At 43.3% G+C, this 16,295-nt stretch overlaps 1 protein-coding gene across 1 annotated transcript; it reads left to right on the forward strand.

Annotated features, from left to right (window-relative positions):
- Positions 1–208: 208 nt before the first annotated feature.
- On the forward strand, positions 209–6,226 carry LOC311229773 (testin-like; the record flags this gene model as incomplete). The annotated part of the gene is made up of 3 exons (XM_084315847.1): positions 209–268; positions 915–1,064; positions 5,897–6,226. 3 exons carry the CDS (start codon positions 209–211, stop codon positions 6,224–6,226), a joined length of 540 nt encoding a protein of 179 aa, XP_084171973.1.
- Positions 6,227–16,295: the final 10,069 nt, after the last annotated feature.

Consider the following 16,295-nt stretch of genomic DNA (forward strand, 5'->3'; position numbering starts at 1 on the left):
TAAAAGTCAAAGATCCTGTGAAGGTCCTGTCGGGCCACCGTGTCATTAATGTTTTATATCCATGACGACTATTGTTGCACGACTCCCTCCTTCCCTCCTGGAGTCAAGCGGAGACGACTCTTCAACTCCAACGTTCCAATTGGACACATTTTGGCCCAATTTGGCGTTTTCTGTTCCAGAGCTGCCTCTGACTTAACCGACCGTAGAGATGTCTGCCGTCAGCCCAGCACCAGGGAGCCCAGCGGGCCTCTTCTTCTGTGGTGCTCCTGTTAGAAAAACTCAAGGCAACGTCTCCAAATCATGACACACTCACTCAAGAGAGATATATATACTGTACATATTGATTCAAATATTTAATCGGGACTAATCACATGATTGTCCATAGTTAACTTAATTGCATATTAATTTGACATGATCTCTAAAATTCTTTTTTAAAAGTACCTAAAAAACCCTTTCACTATCACACTACAAAAGGGTTAACCCTTTCACTGCGACACGACATAAGGTTAACCCTTTCACTACCGCACTACAGAAGGTTAGCCCTTTCACTACCACACTACAGAAGGTTAACCTTTACCACAGACTACAGAGAGAGAGAGACAGACAGGCTACAGAGAGAGAGACAGACAGGCTACAGAGAGAGAGACAGACACAGGCTACACAGAGAGAGAGACAGACAGGCTACAGAGAGAGAGACAGACACAGGCTACAGAGAGAGAGACAGACACATACATACAAGAAATGTCAAGAAAAGTCAGTAGTTAAATGTTTTCTCAGAAATGTTTGTCTGAAGAAGTCTGTCGCCAAAAATGACATTCCTTTTTCGATATACGACCTGGTATGACTGAATGTTTGCGTCATTCGTACGCATTTTGTTATGAATGTGTTAACCCTTGACCTCTGTCTCCCTCCAGGCCATGCAGTACATGGAGCTGCTCGCGGAGGAGAGGCGCCCGGTGTCGGGCACGGTGGGCGCCACGCAGCGGCGCAGGCAGCTCCTCACACAGCTGCCCGTCTACGACCAGGACCCCATGCAGTGTCAGGGCCTGGCCAGCGAGGACGAGGTATCTGTCTTACTCTCCTTGTGAGGACAACAGAGCATGTATTCACGTCTGACAGTGGCTGCTTTAAACATGATGTCACGAGGCCTCTTTGCTTCCCTCCTAGTGGTTTAAACATGATGTCACAAGCCTCTTTGCATCTGTCTTGGTTTAAACATGATGTCACAACAAGGCCTCGTTGCTTCCCTCCTAGTGGTTTAAACATGATCCCTCCTCCCATCCCTCCTCTTTAACATTCTGCTTAAACTCAGGACACAAAATGGTGCACCTGAAAACAAACCTTTTTTTCAATTCAGATTGTCAATAGTTTCAAACATAATGGCTGCAGAAAAAGGTGATCCAAGAACAAAGAAAACAACTACAGTATATTATTAGTCAGTTAGGGCAGGGGTTCCCAAAGTCGGGGTCGCGACCCGCCGCGCGCGGGGGGGGGGGGTTGGTCGCCAGATGATTTAAAAAAAAATAATCCAAATTCTTTTTTTATGCAGTCAGGCCACTGAACTTAGAAGCAGGCCAGGCCAGTGTTTCTAGTTGCACCAGCGCAATAGTTAGATAACCTAGGTGGGGAACAACCAGGATATCACTGCAACTCACACAAGTTGGAGAATTATCTCTCTCTCTCTCTCTCTTGCTCTCACACACACACAAGGGAGCCGCATGTGATTGGTGGAGGCGGGACCCTTACAAAAAACTGCTAATCATTGACACATGCTAGCCTGTAATAATCCCCCCCAGAAAAATCTACTTTGCATTTGATATATTGCAAATATATGCCATCACACACACTGGCATTTAAAGGGTTAGAATTATAAAATGAATATGTGGTGTTATGATCAGGGCTGAAGTTGAATAAGATTGTATTTTTTATCAATTACAAAAAAACTGAAAATCCATAAAAATCTGTGTTGTTGCTAATCATACATATGCTAGCCTGTTTTTTAACAATAATTTGTGATGCCATCACAAACACTGGCATTTAAAGGGTACAAATAAAAGAATTCCTGCACCAGAATGCAGGAAATGAAGTCTTTGTAACAAAAAAATTCCTGGTGGGGGACCCCCAGACCCCCTGCTTAAAAAGTGGCCTGACTGGGGCTATATTTCCTGGCCTGAATGATTTCCCCAGTCCGGCCCTGGTTAAAAGCCTCCAATGCTTATTAGTGTGTGTGCGTTTGAACGTTTGCATGTTTCAACCATACATTTCCATTTATAAAAAAATATATATACTGTATATATATATATATATATTTTTTTTTTACCTCCTATAATAGTGGGGGTCGCGGCTCTCTGACACCGTTATTTGGGGGTCGCGGCCTGAAAAGTTTGGGAACCCCTGAGTTAGGGTTCCAGTTGTGCTGTTGGTCTGTTGGTGCTAGAGTAAAGGTGGCAGGTCGACATTAAACCTGGACGTAATGATTACCTCAAGGCATTAGGTTCCCAAACAGCAACACAGATTTGATTTTGATTTGATTGTATTACGGATCCCCATTAGCTGGTGCCATGGCAACTAGCTAGTCTTCCTGGGGTCCACACAAAAAAACATACAAAAACAATTATTATTGCAAAACAGAGTTATTAAAAGTCAGTACTCAACACACAATCCACAATGAAACTCACAATTAAGATGGCTAAAATTACATGCAAGCAAAGAAACAGAAAACAAAAAAACTAAACAAAATACTTTACAGTGTTAAATACAATTTAAGATTGTTTTTAAAAGTGAATCTTATTAAGAATTGCTTTCAGAATGCTCATCAATGTTACTAAAACATCAATTTCACCATACCTTATAAAAGAAAAAGAAACACACAAAGTAAACAGAAGAAGTTTTGGATAACATGGCTGCAGCTACACTCATGCATGACTGATTATGGCTCCTTTACACAGTGGATTGAAGGAATAACAGGAAATACTTTATTGCACACATTAATTAGGTTACAAGGTGGAAAATGTTACTTTTGGCCTCAGCTTCCCGACAGCCAATCGTCTGTGCCGAATGTCCGGCCCTCTGTGTCACTTGGCAACCTGTAGGGAGGGGGGAGCAACCTACCTCTACCAGCTGCACTGCTACTGTTCTAGAGCCAAAATGGCGTGTGTTATCACACACTATAACTACAGGCATATGGTTACATGCGCCTCTCACTACAACGGCAACAGGGTGAGTTTGTCACACCACTAGTAATGCTGGCGTGCGTTTGCATGCGCCACCAACACAAGATGCAATACTATACCTACGTCTCACGCCGAACACAGGGGCCACCATAAACACTGCAAGCCACAACATAATCTAAGGCTAACAGGTCGTCTAACACACACTCTGCGGCTTATGCTTGATTTAGCATCACAATAAACACTCGTCCAGTCAGTGGCTGGTAGGGCAGGAGAGGGGGAACATGCTGCCTGGTCACCCTAGTGGAGCACCATGGAGCTGAGGGGTAAACGAGGGGAACACACATGAGGGAGCTAAACCTGCCAGGGGAACTTGCCTATACTAAAACACAACAAATGGAGAGGGGGGGGGGGGTACAAACCCGAGGTAGGCAGTCTACTGAAGAGGAGGTATAACAGGGGAATGAAGAGGCAGCTGACAAACTGCGCTAATGTAGCCACTACAACAAACCTGTCAATACTGTGGAAGTAGGGTTTAGTGCAGCAGCAAGCAACGTCCGCTGGAAAAAATGCTCAAAGACGCTGGTTGATTACTACTGACAACAACACTGTTGATTACTACTGACAACAACAACACTGTTGATTACTACTGACAACAACAACACTGTTGATTACTACTGACAACAACAACACTGTTGATTACTACTGACAACAACAACACTGTTGATTACTACTGACAACAACAACACTGTTGATTACTGCTGACAACAACAACACTGTTGATTACTGCTGACAACAACACTGTTGATTACTGTTGACAACAACAACACTGTTGATTACTACTGACAACAACACTGTTGATTACTGCTGACAACAACACTGTTGATTACTACTGACAACAACAACACTGTTGATTACTACTGACAACAACAACACTGTTGATTACTACTGACAACAACAACACTGTTGATTACTACTGACAACAACAACACTGTTGATTACTGCTGACAACAACAACACTGTTGATTACTGCTGACAACAACACTGTTGATTACTGCTGACAACAACAACACTGTTGATTACTACTGACAACAACACTGTTGATTACTGCTGACAACAACACTGTTGATTACTACTGACAACAACACTGTTGATTACTGCTGACAACAACACTGTTGATTACTGCTGACAACAACAACACTGTTGATTACTACTGACAACAACACTGTTGATTACTACTGACAACAACACTGTTGATTACTGCTGACAACAACACTGTTGATTACTACTGACAACAACACTGTTGATTACTGCTGACAACAACACTGTTGATTACTGCTGACAACAACAACACTGTTGATTACTACTGACAACAACACTGTTGATTACTACTGACAACAACACTGTTGATTACTACTGACAACAACAACACTGTTGATTACTACTGACAACAACACTGTTGATTACTACTGACAACAACACTGTTGATTACTGCTGACAACAACACTGTTGATTACTGCTGACAACAACACTGTTGATTACTACTGACAACAACACTGTTGATTACTGCTGACAACAACAACACTGTTGATTACTACTGACAACAACACTGTTGATTACTGCTGACAACAACACTGTTGATTAGCATCCTTACCTACTGCATCAACGCGTGGTTCCTCAGCTGCACAGCCGCAGAGAGGAGGGCGCTCCAGAGGGTCGTCAACTCGGCCCAAGAAATTATCGGCTGCCCTCTCCCCTCACTGGAAGGACTATACAACTCCTGCTGCCTTAAAAAAGCAGTAAAAATACTGAAAGACCCACACCACCCGGGCAACAAACACCTCGTACGGCTGCGCTCGGGCAGGCGTTTCAGCGTCATGCCCACCCGGACTAACAGACTGAAGTTTAGTTTTTATCCCAGGGCCATATGTGCACTAAACTCAGCTAAAATTTAAAACAACAGTCTCCCTTGCACCCCCCCCCCCCCCCCCCCCCCCCACGCACACACACAACATTAAGGGACAGTGCAATTATCTTTTACACCCCCCTGTTTATATTAATGTTATTTATGCCTTACTCCTGTTTTTATATTTAATACTGTGTTTAGGACTGTGTTTTTATATTTTTACTAGCACCTAGGGCTGCATTTAAAATTTCGTTGTAACAACTGTAACAATGACAATAAAGATCTATTCTATTCTATTCGATTACTGCTGACAACTACACTGTTGATTACTGCTGACAACTACACTGTTGATTACTGCTGACAACTACACTGTTGATTACTGCTGACAACAACACTGTTGATTACTGCTGACAACAACACTGTTGATTACTGCTGACAACTACACTGTTGATTACTGCTGACAACTACACTGTTGATTACTACTGACAACAACACTGTTGATTACTGCTGACAACTACACTGTTGATTACTGCTGACAACTACACTGTTGATTACTGCTGACAACTACACTGTTGATTACTGCTGACAACTACACTGTTGATTACTGCTGACAACTACACTGTTGATTACTGCTGACAACTACACTGTTGATTACTGCTGACAACTACACTGTTGATTACTGCTGACAACTACACTGTTGATTACTACTGACAACTACACTGTTGATTACTACTGACAACAACATATGGTGTGTGTGTGTGTGTGTGTGTGTGTGTGTGTGTGTGTGTGTGTGTGTGTGTGTGTGTGTGTGTGCGTGTAGATCTCCTGCATGCTTTTGTTTGTGAGGAGGTACAAGGAGGCGGTGCTGGGGGTGGGGGAGGTGGCCCTGCCAGGGGAAGGAGGGGCTCTGACGGAAGCAGCCATTCAGAGGAGGGCGAAGGAGACCAAGGACCATGGCAACACCAATAGCAAGGCCTGTCTGGAGCTCCAGGGACATGAATCAACCAATAACAACGCTGCTAATGCTGCTGCTGGTTCCACCAATGGGACAGATGAGGGCAACAAGACGGAACATGTAAGTACCTCACCGTTCAGCCGCTCCCCACCAGCTCGTAAAGTCACAAGTTTCACCACAAGGAAGTTGCACTGAAATGGCCGACAAAGTCGTAGATACCTATTGTGGTGCAAACATACTTATTAACATATACCATTATACATATGGCGCATCGTGAGACATGATCAGAAATATTCCTAAAATCTGTCTGAATGTGATCGGTCTTGACCTTATGACATAACCAGCGCATCCAAATGCTATAAACTTGTAAATATGAGGATCGACCGAACGCGGCATTAAATCTGCATCATGTCGTTTTGTTGGGAAAATGAACCTCTGAAAAGTCCAAATGAAGTATGATTTCACTTTAGTATCGAAGTTCCAAGAGAAAACCTGGATCCCTGGAGCACTAGTTTGAAACTAGAAATTATCTGTTTGTCTGTGGCGCTCCTACCCTCCACCACCTGTACCATGCAAACCTACCCTCCACCACCTGTACCATGCAAACCTACCCTCCACCACCTGTACCATGCAAACCTACCCTCCACCACCTGTACCATGCCCTACCCTCCACCACCTGTACCATGCAAACCTACCCTCCTACCACCTGTACCATGCAAACCTACCCTCCTACCACCTGTACCATGCAAACCTACCCTCCCACCACCTGTACCATGCAAACCTACCCTCCCACCACCTGTACCATGCAAACCTACCCTCCTACCACCTGTACCATGCAAACCTACCCTCCACCACCTGTACCATGCAAACCTACCCTCCACCACCTGTACCATGCAAACCTACCCTCCACCACCTGTACCATGCAAACCTACCCTCCACCACCTGTACCATGCAAACCTACCCTCCACCACCTGTACCATGCAAACCTACCCTCCACCACCTGTACCATGCAAACCTACCCTCCTACCACCTGTACCATGCAAACCTACCCTCTACCACCTGTACCATGCAAACCTACCCTCCACCACCTGTACCATGCAAACCTACCCTCCACCACCTGTACCATACAAACCTACCCTCCACCACCTGTACCATGCAAACCTACCCTCCACCACCTGTACCATACAAACCTACCCTCCACCACCTGTACCATGCAAACCTACCCTCCACCACCTGTACCATGCAAACCTACCCTCCACCACCTGTACCATACAAACCTACCCTCCACCACCTTTACCATGCAAACCTACCCTCCACCACCTGTACCATGCAAACCTACCCTCCTACCACCTTTACCATGCAAACCTACCCTCCTACCACCTTTACCATGCAAACCTACCCTCCACCACCTGTACCATGCAAACCTACCCTCCACCACCTTTACCATACAAACAAACCTACCCTCCACCATCTTTACGATGCAAAAGTGTGGTCTCTCTCTCCTACCTGCTGCTATCAGTGTGGTCTCTCTCTCCTACCTGCTGCTATGATCAGTTTAGTCTCTCTCTCCGACCTGCTGCTATGATCAGTGTGGTCTCTCTCTCCTACCTGCTGTCAGTGTGTTCTCTCTCTCCTACCTGCTGCTATGATCAGTGTGGTCTCTCTCTCCTACCTGCTGCTATGATCAGTGTGGTCTCTCTCTCCTACCTTCTGCTATGATCAGTGTGGTCTCTCTCTCCTACCTGCTACCATGATCAGTGTGGTCTCTCTCTCCTACCTTCTGCTATGATCAGTGTGGTCTCTCTCTCCTACCTGCTACCATGATCAGTGTGGTCTCTCTCTCCTATGCTACCTGCTACCAGGATCAGTGTGGTCTCTCTCTCCTATGCTACCTGCTACCAGGATCAGTGTGGTCTCTCTCTCCTATGCTACCTGCTACCAGGATCAGTGTGGTCTCTCTCTCCTACCTGCTATTGTCAGAATAAAGTACAAGATCGTCAAGATAGGCCTCGCAGTTAGATACACCAGATAACACATAGTTACCAACCTCTGAAAAGTTGCGGGTGCATTACCGTATATTGAAGGAAACTGTCTGGAGTCATGAACGGAGAAATTAACTTAGCCCGTTCAGTAAGTGGTACTTGCCAGCAGTGTTGGGACTAACGCATTACAAAGTAACGTGTTACAGTAACGCTGTTACTTTTGGCAGTAACTAGTACTCTAACGCATTACTTTTTAAATTCAGTAACTCTGTTACCGTTACTAAATGGTTTGTTACTGCGTTTGTATGTAGATTGGTAGCGAGCAGTAGCAAGCTTGAGCGCAGTCCTGACTCCTGTGTGCGGACTGCGGAGACACGTGGGCACTGTTTGTTTACACTTGCTTTGCCAATAAACAGAATAGTTTCAAGACATTGCGTCGGTTGGAGAGAAGAATCAAGCATCGGAAATACATTTGGACTGCAGTATTCTGTTGTGGATGGTTAAAACCTTTGTTTACATATTGTGGTGTGGATTAAAACGTTCGTTTGTGGACCCGTTTTCTGCCTGAAATCAAGCTTGTTCAGAAGTTGAACACAGCTAGAACCTCCACCACAAGTCTCTGTAAGTAAGCTAGCTAATGGCTATGCATCCTTACACTACTGGCAAGTATTTAATATGTTAACCAATGTTGCAAGACGCTTATAATGAAACGCTCCGACGGCGACATCAAGGCCATTCCTTCAACCTAAGCGTGCAGTGTGCACTAATTTTCAACCTAGAACCTAAACGTGCATCTCTCCCTCTCCTCTCTCTCTCTCTCTCTCTCTCTCTCTCTCTCTCTCTCTCTCTCTCTCTCTCTCTCTCTCTCTCTCTCTCTCTCTCTCTCTCTCTCTCTCTCTTATTGATTATGTTACCAGGAAGGGGGTTCAGAGCCATCTGACTATCAATATTCTTCATCAAACCAGACCTCCTACAGGCAACCACTGTGTGTGTGTGTGTGTGTGTGTGTGTGTGTATTTGTGTTTGTGTTGTGTGTGTGTATTTGTGTTGTGTGTGTGTGTGTGTATTCAGAGAGAGGAAGGGAGGGAGAAAGAGAGAGAGGGAGAGAGAGAGTGGGAGAGAACGAGAGCGAGTAAGAGATTGTAGAGAGAGAGAGATAGAACAAAATAGGCATTGCTCTACATTTAAAGCCCAGATTCAATCTAAAGTTACAATGCCTTGTGTGTGTGTGTGAGAGAGAGAGAGAGAGAGAGAGAGAGAGAGCATTCATCGGTCACTTTATGTAAACAAGACAAACGTATTTTTCTGGTCTGCATCCTCTTAGCAGTTGTTTGTATTGAGCCGTACTGTATTGTACCCATTCTGCAATCTGCACGGCACATTTCTTATTACGTCGGGACAACATATCTTTGTGTTTGTGTCAGGTTTGTGTTTGTATAGTATATAGACCACATTGCTTAGCAGAGTTCAGTGATGTGAATGCAAATGAATGGAAACTGTCAAGTTGACTGTAAGAATCTTTAAGGGCATTAATGGGAGCAATTAAATAATTATTTTTTTAAAGTAACTAAATAGTTACTTTTCACAGTAACGCATTCATTTTGGGGGAAAGTAACTAGTAAAGTAACTGAGTTACTTTTGAAATGAAGTAACTAGTAAAGTTATTTTTCAGTAACTAGCTAAACACTGTTTGCCAGTATAGCCTTTTAATAAGTCTAACTTGGTCACATAGGAAGCACCTCCCACTCTATCAACACAGTCCTCCATTTTAGGTAAAGGAAAACCATCTGGTTTAGTGACATTATTCACACGGTGAAAATCTGTACAAAATCGATCCGTCTTATCAACCAATAAACAAGGTGAGCTCCATGGACTAAAACTGGGCTCAGCAATGTTATTAGAGAGCATGTACTCAACCTCCTTCTGTAAACGTGCACGCTTCTCTGGGTTTACACATCGTTAGCCTCATAGCATAGTTGCTAACAACATGATACGCATGCTGCTTGATAGGCGGTGCATCACCTACATCAATATCATGATGTAACACTGTAGTGCGTGAAGGGACATCAGAAAACAAATCAGAATGAGACCTAACCTAACCTGCCCGTGACTTGAGTAATGCTGTCTCTTGATCCATGTTTTTAGATTCAAACACGTTGAGAGACCTTGTTGCGCGAGATGTCGTTGCGCGAGATCTGGACACAAGATCTCGATGCATAAAAAATAAATCGATTCTAGGGATTAACTCATTGACCGCCACGCTGTTTTCCCATCTCTACTCAATGGCGCCAGCGTTATTGACCATTTTCACGATGTTTGCGGACCCATCGTGTGTTCTGTATTATAGCTATGGAGACAATAGTATGGCTCATTTGACAGTCATTGTTTATAGTCCAACACTGACTAACCAGTTCATTTCTACATACTTTAGTTTGTGCACTATTCCATGCTAAACATCGCCCCTTTCCAAAATAATCCAGTATTTTTTTCTAGATCGCAAGATATGACGTGTTATGTGCATATGCCCAAATCATTCAGGTTGCTCGCCTGAAACTCCAAATATTTCCAAAAGGTATATACCATATATATATGTTTCTTCACAAAATCATCAAGGGGGGGGGGGGGTCGTTTTACCTCGAAACTGCGATCGTTACCAAATGCATGTTTTAAGTTCGGTAAAATATGACACTGTGATCGATACAAAAGCATGTTTTAGGAAAGAAATTATACCAGCAGGTTACCTAAAATAGACCTTACCTTAGTCAGAAGGTACTCCAAAATGAATAAATCCCACTTGTCCCATCGTGATCGCAATTACTCGTGTATATTGGGCATGGCTATCATACGGGAAACAATAGGTTTGAGGCATCAAATCTCCGACCGATTGCTATGTCCTGATTCACTTTGAGCGGGAAGCAGCCGGAGGTAACTCAGTACTGAAAGACAGCTGATATCCCCAGTTCAAAATGTAGGCGATACTGCCATCTGGCGGGATTCTATCATGATTGCAATTTTAACATAGGCAGCGGTGCCAGGGAGACACAGGCAGTTCTGAGCGAGTGTTTAGAATGGGGATCAAAGGGAAAAGATCAAAGGATCAAAAAATGAGAAAACTCGTTTTTGGGCACTGACCGGTTGGCGACGAAAACACGAGAATACTCGTTTTTTGCGGCCAATGAGTTAATGAATCAATAATCGCTAATTCAAATAAAGAATTGAAGAATGAAGAATCGGGAAATCTATTTTTTTAACCCAGCCTTTTATTATCTGACCTCTGACCTCACCTGTTATTATCTGACCTCACCTGTTATTATCTGACCTCACCTGTTATTATCTGACATCACCTGCCTTCCGGTGATTTTACATCTATCCTGTGTGTGGTGGACACTCACACTTACTCACACTTACTCACATGCACTCACACGCACTCACATGCATACACATGTACTGTATATGTATGTCAACATGCTCAAATAAAAACATTTGAAGTGAGGTTAGATAGTAGGGAGATGTACTGACACTTCCCTTCACTCACTCACTCACTCACTCACTCACTCACTCACTCACTCACTCACTCACTCACTCACTCACTCACTCACTCACTCACTCACTCACTCACTCACTCACTCACTCCTCACTCACTCACTCACTCACTCACTCACTCACTCACTCACTCACTCACTCACTCACTCACTCACTCACTCACTCACTCACTCACTCACTCACTCACTCACTCAGACTAGACCTTGTGCTTTGGGTGTTCTCTCTCTCTCTCCCTCCTCTCTCTCTCTCTCTCTCTCTCTCTCTCTCTCTCTCTCTCTCTCTCTCTCTCTCTCTCTCTCTCCTCGTACTTCTCCCTGGTGACTTTTCAGTTGGCATATCACATACTGTAGGAAGTTACCATGGTGACAAGGTTATGGCAGTGACAGCGTCACGGTGTCACCTTGGTGACAGTTGCTGAGTGATGGAGGAGGTTGCTAAGTGAAGTGGACGTGTGATCCTGACACAGCAGCGAGCGTTGCCCGGGAGACGCAGTGGAATGTCCCCTGCCTGACGTCTCATACACGGCCTCCTGGCAGAAGACAGCCTGCCATCTCCCACTGAGGACTTTCTTCAAGATTTTTTTTTTTTGATCCACTTTTTCTCCCATTTTTCTATATTTTCTCCCATCCCAATTTCGTATCATCCAATTCAACCCTCCCCTGTCACGAACGCTGTTTCTTGCCTCCCACAAGCCGGCTGCAATGAAGACTAAGTCATACATAGCACAAGTCCCCTCCGGTACTTGAGGTAACAGCAGTCGCATCTTTTCACCTGCGCAGCTCGATCTCTCAGTGTCGAGGAGTAACGCGTGGGAGGCTCACGCTGCCCCCGACACTTCCTGATTCTACTGCGCAGGCGCACCAACCGACTTGTAGGAGTCGCTTGTTCACAACGTTCGATCCCCACCCTTCAGTTTTCCCTCCCCGTAATACGGCCAATGTGTATTACTGCGGACGACCAGCTAAACTGAAAACAATGTGGAGAGCTGGATTCGAACACGCGAATCCTAGCGTCTCCACACTGGTGGCGAGTGCCTTGCCCACTACACCACCTAGCCGCCCGACATTCTTCAAGAATAAAGATAAATGCGCTCCTTCTTTTTGGTCAACGACAGCTGACTCTACATCACGTCATGAATCAATCTCTCTAGACTGTATGACATAATGTTGCGTTGCATTTTCAAATGTATCCAAGAGTAAAGACCCTAACCATGTCACAACAGCAGTCATGGTGTATATTTTCAACAATACGTTTGTTTACCAATAGGGTAAAGTGTTATTAGTGAGATTTTAGTTCATGGAATGTGTTTATAATTTAGCGAATATCTGCCCATTTTGACTTAGCGGCGCATCGCCGATTCTAGTCATATGAGGAGAGGGCATCCAGAGCTCTCAATGGGCGTTGAAATTTTGAAAAACTACCGTTCCCAGCCGATTCCAGCTTCCTGTATGAATTTATTTTATTTCTTGGGATTCTCTATCACAAAACTGAATGTTATTGGCATAGATTGGAGCGCAGTTAGTGTGTCTACCTTCTGTGAACATTTAGCAACAATCCCTGTTGCAATCCGATCCAAAATGGCAGAGCCATATCCATTATAAGAATGGAAGTGTACATACAGTAGATTTCATTCTTGCACGCCTGGTGATACTAAATCCAAATTGAACTCTGGCATTGTAAAGAGTAGATTTGGCCCGATCCATAGATGTGCAAGTTGGCTATAATAAGGTCATTTATAGGCCTGATATTCTATATTCTATAGTATACTAATATTTCAAATTGCATGTGTCCGGATGGCAGAATTCAGTACTGTATCTACAAAACCTTCTGTTTAATCATCTTCCCTTTATTAATTTCCTTAGATTTTTGTACACATGATCTCAAGAAGGTGCTGAACGAGCTCAGGGGCTGTCTGGTCATTTTTAGCATGGTGTTATTCACCGTCAAAGATGCAAAGAAAAATCATAATTTATATTCTCCTTTGTTTCATCACAATTTACTCAAGCCTAGTCCCCAGATACCAAGAACATGCAAATGGACCTTGTAGAAGTGGAGCAATCTTCCATTTACTTAGGTATGTATTTTTAAGCGGATTTTCCGAAAATAGGGCTTAACAGGTTAACAAACTATTTATTACATGCATATTATACTGTATGTGTGCATACTAAGGGACAAACATCTGTGCAATAGCTAGCACATACTGTACCACCAAAATCACACATTGGCCCATGCCTATTAGACGGAAAGGATATTGGTTGTCCAGCTTCTTTTGTTTGTTGTAGTGTTGTCACGATACCAGTGTTAATTTCGTCAGCTATTTTGAATTTTTGTTTTAGTCTTAGTCATGTGTCAAATGCTCTTTTTCGCTTTCATCATATTTAGTCACCTTCATCTATTTTTCGTTTAGTCAAGTTTTAGTCAACTACAGGTCTGAGCATTTTAGTCTTAGTCTTTTTTGTTTAGTCTCGATTTAATCTTTTTTGTTTAGTCTCGCCACTCAGTTACAGCCTCATAAATTGGCCTGAGCTTTTTCTAAACAAAACCAAGCTAACGTTAGTGCTAGCTGGTTAGACTTATGTAAGCTATTTAATGTGTTCTATGTTATTATTGATGCTGACGTTATTAGGTGGAGTTGCAGGGCGCGCGCCTGTGACAGGTCCGTTGTTGTGTTGTGGAGTGAAAAGAGGAAGAAAACCGTTATGTTGATGATCAGATATCAATTCTCCCGTGATTTTATTTTACTATAGTTTGAAAGTATAGGCGGACTATTCCTCGGTTACATTGGTGGCAGTGGTGGGATTGTTTCCTGCATTAGTGTCCAGCGTGAGAAGTAAAGGGAATGCGAGAAAGAATTAGAGATGATTTGACAGCTAGCTAGTTGCTAATGCTAACAGTAATGTAGCAGTTAGTTTCAAACTAGTCTCCTCCTCGTCTTTCACTTTCAACAATACATTCTGCCAAGTCCAAGCCCACTGCATTCAACACCACCGAGCCCCTGTTGCCCCGCCATTGTTCCATTAAACTCATGATGTGTGCAGTTACTGCTATCTAGAATGCTGGCTAAGAACATCACTAAGAAATGATGCACTAATAATAACATGAATTATTCTAAAAGTTATAATTATTTTGTCTCATCTTAAAATAAAGAGAGATTTTGGCAAGATTTTATTTTGTAAACTACATTTTGTGTTGTTGTTTGTAGTCAATGACATTGTATTAATTATTTAGTCACGTTAGTGTCACATGATCTACATTAACGTCTCGTCTCGTTGTCTGGGGAAAAAGCTTCGTTGATGACCATTATTTGGTCATCATTTTCGTTGACTAAATTAACACTTTGATCGCCATGGGTTAAATTCATAATTTACCATCTCTCGCCAGCTCTATTTGTCTATGGAGAAGTTCCCCTTCTTTGCAGGGCTATAACTTTTTAAATTCTATTGCTACATTGCCATTATTATGGCCCATTCAATGTCCTATATGTATTGTTCAGGGTGTAGCAACGTTAAACTTTTTCATTCACATATTCATACTAAAATATGGTCTAAAGTATAAGTATGTTTTTATCGTTTTCTGCAGCTTTCTTCAGAACGTGATTTATAGCCCTAAATGCATTATATTGATGATCAGATACAGTTTGGTAGGAATCTGTGCGAGATGAAAAATTTCAACTGGACGTACTTCTAGAATGATCTACGTATGATCTGATGATGACCGGATGGGCCGGGGATCGTTTATAATTCCGTGGGCAGCGTTAGATGATTCATCCAGAGTGGGTCATATGTTCATCATAGCAGTTTATATGGAATACGTTAGAAAATAACGCTGAATCTTACCGTATGTTCCTCGCGCCGTTGGACGATCAGCGTGGAGTAGACCGTTTTCGATTATGGGATGTTGATCCTGATGAACCATTTCCAGGTTGTATAATACTATATACGTCCAAATAACGTTGTTTATTGAGTTAGGGCGAGCGATTGATCATCCAGTCTGTTGAGATGGAGTCCGGCTACCGATCGCGAGTGCCCGGAGCACATATGGATGAGCACTTCCTGTTTGGCGCACCCCTCCCTCTTGGCCGATCTGCCGATCGGCCACCAGATGGCGCTCTCGAACCGTTAGACAGTTGAGTGGAGCTCACCAGTACATCTCAGGGCTCCGGAAAGGAAATATGATTTCGATGACAGATTTTTGAAATATTGACATCAAAGACGAGTTACGGCGTCTTCGGCAGAATGAGCATGGCTAGGAATGACGTCTTAACTCGTCATCGGCGATCATAGTGTTAACACTGCACGATACCAACATTTTGACTTCGATACCGATAGGAAAGGTAATGGAATATATTATTAGATGACAGAACATGGAAAATTCTTTATACAATTCTTTAATTAATTATAATTGAAATTAATATTTTGACGCTGTTGAAACGTAAATAATCAAAAATTATAAAATGATTCTGTTACAGCTGCTGAGCTATACTATAGCTAATGTCCATCAATATCTTCCTTTTGAATGAAATAGGTTCAGGAATCAGGATTGTTAGCAGAGAGAGGTTCTCCTATTTGTTTTTAAAGCCCTTAATGGTCACACTCCCTCCTACATCTCAGACCTCCTATCCCCCTATTCCAACACCAGGTCCCTCAGGTCAGCCGATCAGAGGCTCCTGACAGTCCGGAGGTCTAACCTCAAGCTCAGGGGGGGCCGTGCCTTTGCTATCGCAGCCCCTGAACTGTGGA

Source organism: Notolepis coatsorum (assembly GCF_963971535.1).
Source record: "Notolepis coatsorum genome assembly, chromosome: 6".
Taxonomy (NCBI): Eukaryota; Metazoa; Chordata; class Actinopteri; order Aulopiformes; family Paralepididae; genus Notolepis; species Notolepis coatsorum.